Raw genomic sequence first — 18,745 nt, 5'->3', positions numbered from 1 at the left:
CCCACTCATTCTTTCCATGTGACCAAACCATTTCAAAACACCCTCTTCTGCTCTCTCAACCACACTCTTTTTATTTCCACACATCTCTCTCACCCTTCCATTACTTACTCGATCAAACCACCTCACACCACATATTGTCCTCAAACATCTCATTTCCAGCAAATCCACCCTCCTGCACACAACTCTATCCATAGCCCATGCCTCGCAACCATACAACATTGTTGGAACCACTATTCCTTCAAACATACCCATTTTTGCTTTCCGAGATAATGTTCTCGACGTCCAAACATTCTTCAAGGCTCCCAGAATTTTCGCCCCCTCCCCCACCCTATGATTCACTTCCGCTACCATGGTTCCATCCGCAGCCAAATCCACTCCCAGATATCTAAAACACTTTACTTCCTCCAGTTTTTCTCCATTCAAACTTACCTCCCAATCGCCTTGAACCTCAACCCTACTGTACCTAATAACCTTGCTCTTATTCACATTTACTCTTAACTTTCTTCTTTCACACACTTTACCAAACTCAGTCACCAGCTTCTGCAGTTTCTTACATGAATCAGCCACCAGCACTGTATCATCAGCGAACAACAACTGACTCACTTCCCAAGCTCTCTCATCCACAACAGACTGCATATTTGCCCCTCTTTCCAAAACTCTTGCATTCACCTCCCTCACAACCCCATCCATAAACAAATTAAACAACCATGGAGACATCACACACCCCTGCCGCAAACCTACATTCACTGAGAACCAATCACTTTCCTCTCTTCCTACACGTACACATGCCTTACATCCTCGATAAAAAATTTTCACTGCTTCTAACAACTTGCCTCCCACACCATATATTCTTAAAACCTTACACAATATATTTCTATTTTCTTTCTTTTTTTTTTGTCGCTGTCTCCCGCTTTTGCGAGGTAGCGCAAGGAAACAGACGAAAGAAATGGCCCAACCCACCCCCATACACATGTATATACAAATGTCCACACACGCAAATATACATACCTACACAGCTTTCCATGGTTTACCCCAGACGCTTCACATGCCCTGATTCAATCCAATGGCAGCACGTCAACCCCGGTATACCACATCGATCCAATTCACTCTATTCCTTGCCCTCCTTTCACCCTCCTGCATGTTCAGGCCCCGATCACACAAAATCTTTTTCACTCCATCTTTCCACCTCCAATTTGGTCTCACACTTCTCCTCGTTCCCTCCACCTCCGACACATATATCATCTTGGTCAATCTTTCCTCACTCATTCTCTCCATGTGCCCAAACCATTTCAAAACACCCTCTTCTGCTCTCTCAACCACGCTCTTTTTATTTCCACACATCTCTCTTACCCTTACGTTACTTACTCGATCAAACCACCTCACATTGTCCTCAAGCATCTCATTTCCAGCACATCCATCCTTCTGCGCACAACTCTATCCATAGCCCACGCCTCGCAACCATACAACATTGTTGGAACCACTATTCCTTCAAACATAACCATTTTTGCTTTCCGAGATAATGTTCTCGACTTCCACACATTCTTCAAGGCTCCCAGGATTTTCGCCCCCTCCCCCACCCTATGATTCACTTCCGCTTCCATGGTTCCATCCGCTGCCAGATCCACTCCCAGATATCTAAAACACTTTACTTCCTCCAGTTTTGCTCCATTCAAACTTACCTCCCAATTGACTTGACCCTCAATCCTACTGTACCTAATAACCTTGCTCTTATTCACATTTACTCTTAACTTTCTTCTTTCACACACTTTACCAAACTCAGTCACCAGCTTCTGCAGGTTCTTACATGAATCAGCCAACAGCGCTGTATCATCAACGAACAACAACTGACTCACTTCCCAAGCTCTCTCATCCCCAACAGACTTCATACTTGCCCCTCTTTCCAAAACTCTTGCATTTACCTCCCTAACAACACCATCCATAAACGAATTAAACAACCATAGAGACATAACACACCACTGCCGCAAACCTACATTCACTGAGAACCAATCACTTTCCTCTCTTCCTACACGTACACATGCCTTACATCCTCGATAAAAACTTTTCACTGCTTCTAACAACTTGCCTCCACACCATATATTCTTAATACCTTCCACAGAGCATCTCTATCAACCCTATCATATGCCTTCTCCAGATCCATAAATTTTTTTTTTTTTTTTTTTTTGCTTTGTCGCTGTCTCCCGCGTTTGCGAGGTAGCGCAAGGAAACAGACGAAAGAAATGGCCCAACCCACCCCCATACACATGCCTTGATTCAATCCACTGACAGCATGTCAACCCCAGTATACCACATCAATCCAATTCACTCTATTCCTTGCCCTCCTTTCACCCTCCTGCATGTTCAGGCCCCGATCACACAAAATCTTTTTCACTCCATCTTTCCACCTCCAATTTGGTCTCCCTCTTCTCCTCGTTCCCTCCACCTCCGACACATATATCCTCTTGGTCAATCTTTCCTCACTCATTCTCTCCATGTGACCAAACCATTTCAAAACATCCTCTTCTGCTCTCTCAACCACGCTCTTTTTATTTCCACACATCTCTCTTACCCTTACGTTACTTACTCGATCAAACCACCTCACACCACACACTGTCCTCAAACATCTCATTTCCAGCACATCCATCCTCCTGCACACAACTCTATCCATAGTCCACGCCTCGCAACCATACAACATTGTTGGAACCACTATTCCTTCAAACATACCCATTTTTGCTTTCCGAGATAATGTTCTCGACTTCCACACATTCTTCAAGGCTCCCAGAATTTTCGCCCCCTCCCCCACCCTATGATCCACTTCCGCTTCCATGGTTCCATCCGCTGCCAGATCCACTCCCAGATATCTAAAACACTTCACTTCCTCCAGTTTTTCTCCATTCAAGCTCACCTCCCAATTGAATTGACCCTCAACCCTACTGTACCTAATAACCTTGCTCTTATTCACATTTACTCTTAACTTTCTTCTTTCACACACTTTACCAAACTCAGTCACCAGCTTCTGCAGTTTCTCACATGAATCAGCCACCAGCGCTGTATCATCAGCGAACAACAACTGACTCACTTCCCAAGCTCTCTCATCCCCAACAGACTTCATACTTGCCCCTCTTTCCAAAACTCTTGCATTCACCTCCCTAACAACCCCATCCATAAACAAATTAAACAACCATGGAGACATCACACACCCCTGCCGCAAACGTACATTCACTGAGAACCAATCACTTTCCTCTCTTCCTACACGTACACATGCCTTACATCCTCGATAAAAACTTTTCACTGCTTCTAACAACTTGCCTCCCACACCATATATTCTTAATACCTTCCACAGAGCATCTCTATCAACTCTATCATATGCCTTCTCCAGATCCATAAATGCTACATACAAATCCATTTGCTTTTCTAAGTATTTCTCACATACATTCTTCAAAGCAAACACCTGATCCACACATCCTCTACCACTTCTGAAACCACACTGCTCTTCCCCAATCTGATGCTCTGTACATGCCTTCACCCTCTCAATCAATACCCTCCCGTATAACTTACCAGGAATACTCAACAAACTTATAACTCTGAAATCTGAGCACTCACTCTTATCCCCTTTGCCTTTGTACAATGGCACTATGCACGCATTCCGCCAGGTGAGAACAATGGAAGTAAGGGGAGTGGGGGAGGAATGAGATGTATTTAGGGAATCAGTGATGGATTGCGCAAAAGATGCTTGTGGCATGAGAAGAGTGGGAGGTGGGTTGATTAGAAAGGGTAGTGAGTGGTGGGATAAAGAAGTAAGATTATTAGTGAAAGAGAAGACAGAGGCATTTGGACGATTTTTGCAGGGAAAAAATGCAATTGAGTGGGAGATGTATAAAAGAAAGAGACAGGAGGTCAAGAGAAAGGTGCAAGTGGTGAAAAAGAAGGCAAATGAGAGTTGGGGTGAGAGAGTATCATTAAATCTTAGGGAGAATAAAAAGATGTTCTGGAAGGAGGTAAATAAAGTGCATAAGACAAGGGAGCAAATGGGAACTTCAGTGAAGGGCGCAAATGGGGAGGTGATAACAAGTAGTGGTGATGTGAGAAGGAGATGGAGCGAGTATTTTGAAGGTTTGTTGAATGTGTTTGATGATACAGTGGCAGATATAGGGTGTTTTGGTCGAGGTGGTGTGCAAAGTGAGAGGGTTAGGGAAAATGATTTGGTAAACAAAGAAGAGGTAATAAAAGCTCTGCGGAAGATGAAAGCCGGCAAGGCAGCGGGTTTGGATGGTATTGCAGTGGAATTTATTAAAAAAAGGGGGGTGACTGTATTGATGACTGGTCGGTAAGGTTATTTAATGTATGTATGACTCATGGTGAGGTGCCTGAGGATTGGTGGAATGCTTGCATAGTGCCATTGTACAAAAGCAAAGGGGATAAAAGTGAGTGTTCAAATTACAGAGGTATAAGTTTGTTGAGTATTCCTGGGAAATTATATGGGAGGGTATTGATTGAGAGGGTGAAGGCATGTACAGAGCATCAGATTGGGGAAGAGCAGTGTGGTTTCAGAAGTGGTAGAGGATGTGTGGATCAGGTGTTTGCTTTGAAGAATGTATGTGAGAAATACTTAGAAAAGCAAATGGATTTGTATGAAGCATTTATGGATCTGCAGAAGGCATATGATAGAGTTGATAGAGATGTTCTGTGGAAGGTATTAAGAATATATGGTGTGGGAGGCAAGTTGTTAGAAGCAGTAAAAAGCTTTATCGTGGATGTAAGGCATGTGTACGTGTAGGAAGAGAGGAAAGTGACTGGTTCTCAGTGAATGTAGGTTTGCATCAGGGGTGTGTGATGTCTCCATGGTTGATTAATTTGTTTATGGATGGGGTTGTTAGGGAAGTGAATGGAAGAGTTTTGGAAATAGGGGCAAGTATGCAGTCTGTTGTGGATGAGAGCTTGGGAAGTGAGTCAGTTGTTGTTCGCTGATGATACAGCGCTGGTGGTTGATTCATGTGAGAAACTGCAGAAGCTGGTGACTGAGATTGGTAAAGTGTGTGAAAGAAGAAAGCTGAGAGTAAACGTGAATAAGAGCAAGGTTATTAGGTACAGTAGGGTTGAGGGAGACAAGTCAATTGGGAGGTAAGTTTGAATGGAGAAAAACTGGAGGAAGTGAAGTGTTTTAGATATCTGGGAGTGGATTTGGCAGCGGATGGAACCATGGAAGCGGAAGTGAATCATAGGGTGGGGGAGGGGGCGAAAATTCTGGAAGCCTTCAAGAATGTGTGGAAGTCGAGAACATTATCTCGGAAAGCAAAAATGGGTATGTTTGAAGGAATAGTGGTTCCAACAATGTTCTATGCTTGTGAGGTGTGGGCTATGGATAGAGTTGTGCGGAGGAGGGTGGATGTGCTGGAAATGAGATGTCTGAGGACAATATGTGGTGTGAGGTGGTTTGATCGAGTAAGTAATAATAGGGTAAGAGAGATGTGTGGTAATAAAAAGAGTGTGGTTGAGAATGCAGAGGAGGGTGTTTTGAAACGGTTTGGTCACATGGAAAGAATAAGTGAGGAAAGATTGACCAAGAGGATATATGTGTCAGAGGTGGAGGGAACGAGGAGAAGTGGAAGGCCTGAACATGCAGGAGGGTGAAAGGCGTGCAAGGAATAGAGTGAATTGGAAAGATGTGGTATACAGGGGTCGACATGCTGTCAATGGATTGAACCAGGGCATGTGAAGCGTCTGAGGTAAACCATGGAAAGTTCTGTGGGGCCTGGATGTGGAAAGGGAGCTGTGGTTTCGGTGCATCATTACATGACAGCTAGAGACTGAGTGTGAACGAATGTGGCCTTTGTTGTCTTTTCCTAACGCTACCTCGTGCACATGAGGGGGGAGGGGGTTGTTATTTCAGGTGTGGCGGGGTGGCAATGGGAATGAATAAAGGCAGCAAGTATGAATTATGTACATGTATATATGTATATGTCTGTGTGTGTACATATATGTATATGTTGAGATGTATAGGTATGTATATGTGTGTGTGTGGACGTGTATGTATAATGTGTATGTGGGTGGGTTGGGCCATTTTTTCGTCTGTTTCCTTGCGCTACCTCGCTATCGCGGGAGACCACTTCTGAAACCACACCACATAATTGCTGTTTCCCGCGTCAGTGAGGTACCACCAGGGAGTGGCCCATCCACTCATATACACATATACATAAATGCCCACATACGTACATATACATATCAACATACATACACATATGCAGACATTACATACATACACATGTACATATTCAAATTTGTTTGCCTTCATCTCTTCCTGTCGCTACCCCGCCCCACAGGAAAACAGCATCACTATCCCCTGCTTCAGTGAGGCAGTGCTAGGAATACAGACAAAAAGGCCACATTCATTCACACTTAGTGTCTAGCTTTCACATGTAATGCACCGAAACCACAGCTCCCTATCCACATCCAGCCCCCACAGGCCTTTCCATGATTTATCCCAGACACTTGACATGTCCTGGTTCAGTCCACTGACAGCACGTTGACCCCAGTATACCACATCGTTCCAATTCACTTACCCTCCTGTATGTTCGGGCCCAGATCACTCAAAATCTTTTTCACTCTATCCTTCCACCTTCAATTTGGTCTCCCACTTCTCCTTGTTCCCTCCACCTCTGACACATATATCCTCTTTGTCAATCTTTCTTCACTAATTCTCTCCATATGTCCAAACCATTTCATTACACCCTCTTCTGCTCTCTCAACCATACTCTTTTTATTTTCACACATCCCTCTTACTCTTACATTGCTTAATCGATCAAACCACCTCCCATCACATATTGTCCTCAAACATTTCATGTCCAACACATCTAACCTCTTCCATACAACCCTATATATAGCTCATGCCTCACAACCATATAACATTGTTGGAAGGACTATTCCTTAAAACATACCCATTTTTGCTCTCCGAGACAACATTCTTCATCACTCCCAGAACCTTCACCCCCTCCCCCACCCTGTGACTCACTTCTGCTTCCATAGTTCCAACTGCTGCTAATCCACTCCCAGATATCTAAAATACTTCACTTCCTCCAATTTTTCTCCATTCAAACTTACATCCCAATCAAACTGTCCTTCAACCCTAATGTGAATAAGAGCAAAGTTATTAACTTTGTTCTTATTCACATTTACTCTCAACTTTCTCCTTTCTCACACTTTTCCAATCTCAGTCACCAACCTCTGCAGTTTCTCACACAATTCAGTCACTAGAGCTGTATCATTGGCGAACAACAACTGACTCACTTCTCGTTCCCTTCACCTCTGTCACATATACCCTCTCATTCACAACAGACTGCATACTCACTCCTCTCTCCAAAACTCTTGCATTTACCTCCCTAACCACGCCATCTATCAACAAATTAAACCATCATGGGGATATCACACACCCCTGCCACAAACTGACATTCACTAGGAACAAATCACTCCCCTCTCTTCCTACTCGTACACATGCCTTACATCCTTGCCTTCATCCATTCTTGGCACTACCCTGCCCCACAGGAAACAACTTCGCTACCCCTTGCTTCAGCAAGGTAGTGCCAGGAAAAAAGAGAAAAAGGCCACATTCATTCACACTCAGTCTCTAGCTGTCTTGTGTAATGCACCGAAACCACAAGTCCCTATCCACATCCAGGCCCCACAGACTTTTCCATAGTTTACCCCAGACGTTTAACATGCTTTGGTTCAGTCCACTGACAGCATGTAGACCCCGGTATATCACATCGTTCCAATTCTCTCTTTTTCTTGTAAGCCTCTGCAAATCTTAATATGGCTTCTTACCAGTGTGAAGAACTGTGTGCCATACTAAGCTCATTCTCTGAATAGTCTCTTGCAATTTGAACATTAATTCCTTAACTCTTCAGTTTGCTTTCCTTTCCACTCTATAAATTACATTTTCATTTAATAACGAAAACAAAATCTTTTCATAAGAATATGTGGCTTACTATCATCACTTAGATAACACATAAAAGCTATGTAGATGTTTAAGTGCAACATGCTAAAAGTGCAGAGAAGGCCTGAGTGCCGAGTTGCCACTATGCATATCATACTGTTTGTTTTCCCTTCACTACAAAATTGTTCTATGATTACTAACATGGTTTTCTGATACAATGAATCTTTTCTTGTTATAATTAATCTGAACCAATGACTTTTTTTCATTACATCAGAATCATAAGTGTAAAATTACCAGCTCTCTCAATCAGATTCAATGTTGTCATATCAGGTGGCACAAGCAACACTGCCAACACTTGTGCCAGAAACATCTTTTCCTGCCTTAATGTGGTCAACTTTCAGTGTCAGAAGATCAAGTGTTCATAAAATCACTCTCTGCATGATCCAGAAACATATCTTTGTCAAGTAATTCAGGCTCATCATCTGCTGAATCTTCTAAATCTAGCTAAAACCTGGTCCATTTCCTTTTTAGGAAACCCATGGGATCTTCTGTTATAATCACTCTGAATCAATGATTGTTTTTTATAACCGCAGAATCATGTGAATAAAATTACCTGCTGCACCAGTTGGATGCACTGTTGTCATGGTCAGACAAGCATTGGCAACAATGCCTTCACTTGTGCTTGAAACACCTTTTACAGCCTCTTCTTGGTCAACTTTCAATGTTAAAAGAGTCAGTGTCCATAAAATTACTATGAAAATCCAACAGCAATCATTGTCAAACAAGTAAAATGTATTGGCATGGCTGACTTTGGGTAGAAATTTTCACCAAGTGCCAACCCAGCAACCACTCAGATTTAGTATGTATGTATGTATGTATGTATGTATGTATGTATGTATGTATGTATGTATGTATGTATGTATGTATGTATGTATGTATGTATGTATGTATGTATGTATGTATGTATGTATGTATGTATGTATGTATGTATGTATGTATGTATGTATGTATGTATGTATGTATGTATGTATGTATGTATGTATGTATGTATGTATGTATGTATGTATGTATGTATGTATGTATGTATGTATGTATGTATGTATGTATGTATGTATGTATGTATGTATGTATGTATGTATGTATGTATGTATGTATGTATGTATGTATGTATGTATGTATGTATGTATGTATGTATGTATGTATGTATGTATGTATGTATGTATGTATGTATGTATGTATGTATGTATGTATGTATGTATGTATGTATGTATGTATGTATGTATGTATGTATGTATGTATGTATGTATGTATGTATGTATGTATGTATGTATGTATGTATGTATGTATGTATGTATGTATGTATGTATGTATGTATGTATGTATGTATGTATGTATGTATGTATGTATGTATGTATGTATGTATGTATGTATGTATGTATGTATGTATGTATGTATGTATGTATGTATGTATGTATGTATGTATGTATGTATGTATGTATGTATGTATGTATGTATGTATGTATGTATGTATGTATGTATGTATGTATGTATGTATGTATGTATGTATGTATGTATGTATGTATGTATGTATGTATGTATGTATGTATGTATGTATGTATGTATGTATGTATGTATGTATGTATGTATGTATGTATGTATGTATGTATGTATGTATGTATGTATGTATGTATGTATGTATGTATGTATGTATGTATGTATGTATGTATGTATGTATGTATGTATGTATGTATGTATGTATGTATGTATGTATGTATGTATGTATGTATGTATGTATGTATGTATGTATGTATGTATGTATGTATGTATGTATGTATGTATGTATGTATGTATGTATGTATGTATGTATGTATGTATGTATGTATGTATGTATGTATGTATGTATGTATGTATGTATGTATGTATGTATGTATGTATGTATGTATGTATGTATGTATGTATGTATGTATGTATGTATGTATGTATGTATGTATGTATGTATGTATGTATGTATGTATGTATGTATGTATGTATGTATGTATGTATGTATGTATGTATGTATGTATGTATGTATGTATGTATGTATGTATGTATGTATGTATGTATGTATGTATGTATGTATGTATGTATGTATGTATGTATGTATGTATGTATGTATGTATGTATGTATGTATGTATGTATGTATGTATGTATGTATGTATGTATGTATGTATGTATGTATGTATGTATGTATGTATGTATGTATGTATGTATGTATGTATGTATGTATGTATGTATGTATGTATGTATGTATGTATGTATGTATGTATGTATGTATGTATGTATGTATGTATGTATGTATGTATGTATGTATGTATGTATGTATGTATGTATGTATGTATGTATGTATGTATGTATGTATGTATGTATGTATGTATGTATGTATGTATGTATGTATGTATGTATGTATGTATGTATGTATGTATGTATGTATGTATGTATGTATGTATGTATGTATGTATGTATGTATGTATGTATGTATGTATGTATGTATGTATGTATGTATGTATGTATGTATGTATGTATGTATGTATGTATGTATGTATGTATGTATGTATGTATGTATGTATGTATGTATGTATGTATGTATGTATGTATGTATGTATGTATGTATGTATGTATGTATGTATGTATGTATGTATGTATGTATGTATGTATGTATGTATGTATGTATGTATGTATGTATGTATGTATGTATGTATGTATGTATGTATGTATGTATGTATGTATGTATGTATGTATGTATGTATGTATGTATGTATGTATGTATGTATGTATGTATGTATGTATGTATGTATGTATGTATGTATGTATGTATGTATGTATGTATGTATGTATGTATGTATGTATGTATGTATGTATGTATGTATGTATGTATGTATGTATGTATGTATGTATGTATGTATGTATGTATGTATGTATGTATGTATGTATGTATGTATGTATGTATGTGTGTATATGGGTGGATGGGTTTCCTGGCACTACCTCGATGGTGCAGGAAGCAGTGGTCAAGTATAAATAAATAAATAGTATATAAACATATATGACTTTGTAATTCGAACACTCACATGATCCAGTCAACAACACAGTCACCTACCTTCTGATATATTCAACAGCAGTAACATTCATTCCAGCTGTCTTACCACATTTTGTGTTACACAAGGCTTTCACCACTGTCAGTCACACCATTCTCTATGGTTCTTTCTCTTCGCATATCACCCCAACCCAAACACCCTTACATATGCCACCCTACCATCAAATGATTATTGTGTGGTCATTGGTAACTCAAGGTTGGGTCATTTAGATACCTGCTTCTTTCCCTACACATCAAAGCTTTGGAACTTTCAACCTTCTCATGTTTTTCCCAATAACTATGACCTGGTACATTTCAAAAGATAGGTCTTTCACTTCCTCCTAAATTCATAAATACTTTACTTTGTCTTTTCTTTTTATGTTTCATAATTCTCTCTATATTTCAATTAATGCCTGGCCTTGATATGGACTTTTGTCTGCGACTCGGGAAAAAAAATATTGCCTATATCTGATGCCCATGCCCTTCAGCAACTCCCTCAAGGGGGTTGCCATGGCAAAAGAGTCTATGTAAGTGGTGAACCCCTGTGCCACTTCTTAGCCTTTTAGTGCCTCACCCTTAATAGGCCACCGGCAGAGGGCAACTCCAAAGCAGTGTTTCCAGAGGATCCTACCTAATGTTACTAATGACTACTTCTACCTAATGTTCCAATCTACTACTTATACCTAATGCTCCAACCAACTTCTTTAACTTAATATTCATCTAATGTTCCTACCTACTACTTCAATTTTTTGATCCTACCATTTGCCACCACAGGAAAATCTAGTAATGAATAATGAGCTGTGTGAGTCAAGTGTTGTTGAGATTGCATGTTTGAGGACAGAATGCCAGCAGTCCACACATGGGTGAGGCACAAAGAAAAGACAGTTATCTGGGTCGAAGGAGTGCAATTTGACAACCACTAAAATGTTGACTCACTACGCACCCTCCCAATACCCGATGGTAGTAACATCAATATACCTCCCTGGTCAGGGGCTGCCATCCAACTACAAACTACAATATCATAAATTCCCAATCACCAATCCTTTTTCAGCACAAAATCCACAAGATGCTCACAGTTTCTATCAACCTTACAGAATATCCTACGTCTCCCAATTATACCCTCAACTGCTATATTTTACCCACTTTCGCATTTACATTATCCATCCATAATATTTGATCTCTCATCAAAACTGTTGACACATTCATCCTAAAACACTCACCTCTCTTTATTGATCTAGTGGCCAGGTGCACAAAGCAATAATAATCACCCACCTCTTGCAATTTACTTTCATTTTTACCTGGATCAGTCTGGTGTTCACTTCATTAACACTTTTTCCCACAACTCCTCCTTCAGTAAAAGCACTACCCCTTCCAAAGCTCTCGACCACACAAAAACCCCTGACTTTACCCTTAAGACATTCCCACACCATTCTTCCTCCTTACCCATGAGTTCTGTTTCACTTGTAGATAGAACATCCAGGTTCCTTTTCTCAAACATACTATCTATTTCTCATTTCTTTTCATCTTGGTTACATTCAAACATTTTCAAAAAATCCAGCTTAAACCTTCAAGGAAGATGGGCACTCTTTGCTTGGCTCCACCTTCTGTTCCATCTTTTGGAAACTGCAAATCATGGAGGAGTCAGTTTCCAGCCCCCACTCCCATCCCTCTTAGTCACCTTACACATCATGCTGGGAATATGTGGAAAGTATTCATTCTTCACTATCATGATGAATATACAATTAACTGGGAAGTATTCTGAGAAACTGTGTTCTCTGCACATCTGCACATTTTAGGTATGTGTTTGAGTGCTCTGATTCCAGTAATTCTTTTTTGTCTGGAAATATATCTGTCTCTAGCAGTCAAGCTTGTGGACAACCTAGTATATCTGTGATTGGGAAGACGATGGAGTAAAAACCTCATTCATAACAAAGCACCTAATTCTAATGGTAGGTAATCAAACCATTTCAGGAAAAGAATACACAATAAACAATGCTATATTTTGTTTACTCATTTTCCCTCACCATCATCACATACATAACCTGCTCCTCAACTTTTACTATCCATCATTTCATATTCTTAGGAAAATGAATTCTCCTATTATCATTCTACCTACAGAATGATGATGAAAGAATTATTTCTAATTTCATTTTTCCATACTTATTTGCCAATTCGAGTAAAGCACTAAGAACATAAGAAATGACCTCGTTTGCCCACATCCACTACATAGTTGTCAGGTATAAAATACCAAGACCAGAGCCTCCCATTCACTGCCAAACTCCTACAGACCTTTCCATGGTCTTCCTAACCACTCCATAACATATGCCTTGTTCAGCTCGAGTACTACATCCCTCCAATTCACTCTCTCCCATGCATGCCTCGTACACTTCTGCATGTTTAGGCCCAAAGCCCTCATGGCATCTTTCATTTTATCCTTCCAACTCTTCTTTGGTTCTTCCATTTCCCTTGTTACTGAATGAATGTCTGACACAGTCTATATATCTATCTATATCTCTGATACCTGTTCCCTTTGGGAACTCCCTCAAGGGGGTGGCCACAGCAATAGTTTCCATAACTGATGAGCTCCAATGGTGCTTTGTAGCCTTCAATACATCATCTTTAACAGGCCACTGGAAGAGGGCAACTCTGGCAGTGTTTTCAGTGGCTCCTTCCTAATGTTCCTACCAACTATGATCTAAAGTGTCTACCTAATACTCCTGCTTAATGTTGCAGCCTACTACTTCTACCTAATGCTCCCAGATAATGCTCCTACCTACTACTACCCTATGTTTCTTCCTAAGGCTTCAGTCTAATGTTCCTACCTACTAATTCTAACTACTGCCCCTACCATTTTGCCAAAAAGCACCTATTCTTTGCATGCTTTCCCATAATACATTATTCTACTAATTTTTTTCTGAAGTCCATTTTGTTGGTAGAGACTAATCATGCAAAAACAGCTTACTCGTATCTTCTTTACTCTAAAATAACACTAAATCTTTTTAACTATGGTGGTACTTCTTACCTTCAACATTTAATATAGAATGGATTGTACACAACAAAAGCAAATGTACAATACTTGTAGAAAAGTCTAAGAAAGGTTAATAAAATATTTTTCTTCCATTTTTCCTTTGGTACATGTACTTGCTTTGGCATACAAATCATGTGGAAGAGTAGATCTAACATGGGAACACCACTAAAATTATGGAAAAGCCACATGAATGTATGTTTTAGAACCAACTATAAGAAGCACTTTTTAACACAAGGTGTGATATTGAAAAGCTGATATGTAAAATGTTTGAGAGATTCTGCAAAGATAGTGCTTATAGGGCAGAACAAGAGAGAGAGAGAGAGAGAGAGAGAGAGAGAGAGAGAGAGAGAGAGAGAGAGAGAGAGAGAGAGAGAGAGAGAGATTCTACAACGCTCTTTCTAAGACATACAACAAATTATGTGATTATATAAAGGCTAGAGGAAACTAGAACTAGCTTCTGACAAATTACAGCTATTGAATGAGCAAAAGAGATTAGGAGATAAAGAATCTAATATCAGATTAAAATGGCATCACTTACCTGTGTTACTCTGAGTATTGTTCTGAGTGGCTGGAGGTGTTGAAAGACCCAACAAGTCTGCTGACGTAGAATTGTTCACCTGGGGAATTGGAAAGGCTGCACTGGATGGTGATTTCGTCTTGAGCTACCATACAAAAGTAAGCCAAAATGAAGGATAACAAAATCAAACATGTAAAAAGCTTAAGAACAAAACAAAAAACAACAGAAAATATAAAAAAGCAACATACATATATGGGGGCATACACATATGCACATGCAAATGTGGTGAAAGAATATAAATACACTAACTGCTAAGAAAAATGTTCTATGTCAAATAAATCAAAGTACTCAGAAAAATCATCGACGCGAATGTACTTACTATTATCATTATGGGCCCTACTGTTACGCAAACTAAAACTTTACATGACATTTAAAGTCAATAAATACTCCAAAAGACATTAATTACGCTAAGAAATCTATGATGTAAATATAGCAATTTGTGAATGAGCACAAGCTATGACCAAATTACCATGTGGAATATAATGAGCCTAAGGAAAAAAAAAAAAAATGGAGAATACAATGAGGAGATAAACAAAGACAAACATGAGTGAATGAAGATATGCTGGAAATGACAAAAATGAATTACTTGGTGAACTCACAGCCTTTATGACAAGGCCAAAAGAGTGAAACTTGGTGGATCAAATGTTCAATGTCCTACAAATAACTTACTCTGTCACTCTATATTCAATCCTTAATTGTCAGGTGACCATAAAAATCATTCATAAGCTGAAAAAATTTGGTTGTTCCACTATAATGAAGGAAATATTTAAAAAGTAATGGATATGTAAATACAAAAGGAAAAATATAACTTACATGGCCATAGTACAGTGCTAAAGTTATTGCATAAAGCTCCTACAAAGGATTAGTGGCAGGGAAGAAGTGGTGGATAAAGACCAAGAATGTAAGCCTCAGATGCAAGTTCAATAATGACTCATTACTTAGTATGAAAGAAATACAAGTAAACATAGAGAATATTGAGAAACATGTGAGCTATTTATATGACCATGAACACAGCTTAAAGATGATGAATAATTCTCTTGACAATGAAACACAGACAGAAAGTGACTCTTGACCCAAAGTCACTAAATGATACCCCATGATTTAAAACAAGGAATACAAATAAATTCAAAGGGTAGACCACTGGGTCCCTTCAGGCCTGTTTATGGGAGGAAGAGGAGGTCAGAACATCATAAATCAGTGTGGCAAGGGTAAAAAGACATAGATATGTTTATCTATATATATGTGAATATGAGTGGATGGGCCATTCTTTGTCTGTTTCCTGGCACTACCTCACTAATGCAAGAAACAGTAATTAAGTATAATAATTATATTTATTTATTTATTTTATCTATTTTGCTTTGTCGCTGTCTCCCGCGTTAGCGAGGTAGTGCAAGGAAACAGACGAAAGAATGGCCCAACCCACCCACATACACATGTATATACATACACGTCCACACAAGCAAATATACATACCTATACATCTCAATGTACACATATATATGCACACACAGACATATACATATATACACATGTACATAATTCATACTGTCTGCCTTTATTTATTCCCATCGCCACCTCGCCGCACATATAATAACAACCCCCTCCCCCCTTAAGTGTGCGAGGTAGCGCTAGGAAAAGACAACAAAGGCCCCATTCGTTCACACTCAGTCTCTAGCTGTCATGTAATAATGCACCGAAACCACAGCTCCCTTTCCACATCCAGGCCCCACACAACTTTCCTTGGTTTACCACAGACGCTTCACATGCCCTGGTTCAATCCATTGACAGCATGTCATCCGCGGTATACCATATCGTTCCAATTCACTCTATTCCTTGCACGCCTTTCACCCTCCTGCATGTTCAGGCCCCAATCACACAAAATCTTTTTCACTCCATCTTTCCACCTCCAATTTGGTCTCCCACTTCTCCTCGTTCCCTCCACCTCTGACACATATATCCTCTTGGTCAATCTTTCCTCACTCATTCTCTCCATGTGACCATTTCAAAACACCCTCTTCTGCTCTCTCAACCATACACTTTTTATTTCCACATATCTCTCTTACCCTTACATTACTTACTCGATCAAACCACCTCACACCACATACTGTCCTCAAACATCTCATTTCCAGCACATCCACCCTCCTGCACACATCTCCATAATAATAATTTTTTTTTTTTCATACTATTCGCCATTTCCCGCATTAGCGAGGTAGAATTAAGAACAGAGGACTGGGCCTTTGAGGGAATATCCTCACCTGGCCCCCTTCTCTGTTCCTTCTTTTGGAAAATTAAAAAATAATGATAATAATAATAATAAGTGTGGTTTCAGAAGTGGTAGAGGATGTGTGGATCAGGTGTTTGCTTTGAAGAATGTATGTGAGAAATACTTAGAAAAGCAAATGGATTTGTATGTAGCATTTATGGATCTGGAGAAGGCATATGATAGAGTTGCTCTGTGGAAGGTATTAAGAATATATGGTGTGGGAGGCAAGTTGTTAGAAGCAGTGAAAGGTTTTTATCGAGGATGTAAGGCATGTGTACGTGTAGGAAGAGAGGAAAGTGATTGGTTCTCAGTGAATGTAGGTTTGCGGCAGGGGTGTGTGATGTCTCCATGGTTGTTTAATTTGTTTATGGATGGGGTTGTTAGGGAGGTAAATGCAAGAGTCTTGGAAAGAGGGGCAAGTATGAAGTCTGTTGGGGATGAGAGAGCTTGGGAAGTGAGTCAGTTGTTGTTCGCTGATGATACAGCGCTGGTGGCGGATTCATGTGAGAAACTGCAGAAGCTGGTGACGGAGTTTGGTAAAGTGTGTGGAAGAAGAAAGTTAAGAGTAAATGTGAATAAGAGCAAGGTTATTAGGTACAGTAGGGTTGAGGGTCAAGTCAATTGGGAGGTGAGTTTGAATGGAGAAAAACTGGAGGAAGTGTTTTAGATATCTGGGAGTGGATCTGTCAGCGGATGGAACCTTGGAAGCGGAAGTGGATCATAGGGTGGGGGAGGGGGCGAAAATTTTGGGAGCCTTGAAGAATGTGTGGAAGTCGAGAACATTATCCCGGAAAGCAAAAATGGGTATGTTTGAAGGAATAGTGGTTCCAACAATGTTGTATGGTTGCGAGGCGTGGGCTATGGTTAGAGTTGTTCGCAGGAGGATGGATGTGCTGGAAATGAGATGTTTGAGGACAATGTGTGGTGTGAGGTGGTTTGATCGAGTAAGTAACCTAAGGGTAAGAGAGATGTGTGGAAATAAAAAGAGCGTGGTTGAGAGAGCAGAAGAGGGTGTTTTGAAATGGTTTGGGCACATGGAGAGAATGAGTGAGGAAAGATTGACCAAGAGGATATATGTGTCGGAGGTGGAGGGAACGAGGAGAAGAGGGAGACCAAATTGGAGGTGGAAAGATGGAGTGAAAAGGATTTTGTGTGATCGGGGCCTGAACATGCAGGAGGGTGAAAGGAGGGCAAGGAATAGAGTGAATTGGAGCGATGTGGTATACAGGGGTTGACGTGCTGTCAGTGGATTGAATCAAGGCATGTGAAGCGTCCGGGGTAAACCATGGAAAGCTGTGTAGGTATGTATATTTGCGTGTGTGGACGTGTGTATGTACATGTGTATGGGGGGGGGTTGGGCCATTTCTTTCGTCTGTTTCCTTGCGCTACCTCGCAAACGCGGGAGACAGCGACGAGGTATAAAAAAAAAAAAAAAAAAAAAATAAGTGAGTGCTCAAATTACAGAGGTATAAGTTTGTTGAGTATTCCTGGTAAATCATATGGGAGGGTATTGATTGAGAGGGTGAAGGCATGTACAGAGCATCAGATTGGGGAAGAGCAGTGTGGTTTCAGAAGTGGTAGAGGATGTGTGGATCAGGTGTTTGCTTTGAAGAATGTATGTGAGAAATACTTAGAAAAGCAAATGGATTTGTATGTAGCATTTATGGATCTGGAGAAGGCATATGATAAAGATGATAGAGATGCTCTGTGGAAGGTATTAAGAATATATGGTGTGGGAGGCAAGTTGTTAGAAGCAGTGAAAAGTTTTTATCGAGGATGTAAGGCATGTGTACGTGTAGGAAGAGAGGAAAGTGATTGGTTCTCAGTGAATGTAGGTTTG

General features: G+C 39.6%; 1 protein-coding gene across 3 annotated transcripts in view; it reads right to left on the bottom strand.

Annotated features, from left to right (window-relative positions):
* Nucleotides 1–18,745, bottom strand: part of AP-2alpha (adaptor protein complex 2, subunit alpha) — a 170,495-nt gene that overhangs the window by 44,341 nt on the left and 107,409 nt on the right. For 2 of the 3 annotated variants that reach the window (XM_071675042.1, XM_071675043.1), the window contains exon 14: nucleotides 14,604–14,727. In XM_071675042.1, coding sequence (XP_071531143.1) covers nucleotides 14,604–14,727 — 124 coding nt within the window. The remainder of the gene's footprint in view (nucleotides 1–14,603; nucleotides 14,728–18,745) is intronic. The other variant, XM_071675044.1, reaches the window with a different exon arrangement.

The sequence above is a fragment of the Panulirus ornatus genome, chromosome 20 (genome assembly GCF_036320965.1).
Source record: "Panulirus ornatus isolate Po-2019 chromosome 20, ASM3632096v1, whole genome shotgun sequence".
NCBI lineage: Eukaryota > Metazoa > Arthropoda > Malacostraca > Decapoda > Palinuridae > Panulirus > Panulirus ornatus.
The sequence above is the reverse complement of the archived record's forward strand: the minus strand, read 5'-3'. Positions and strand labels throughout refer to the sequence as shown.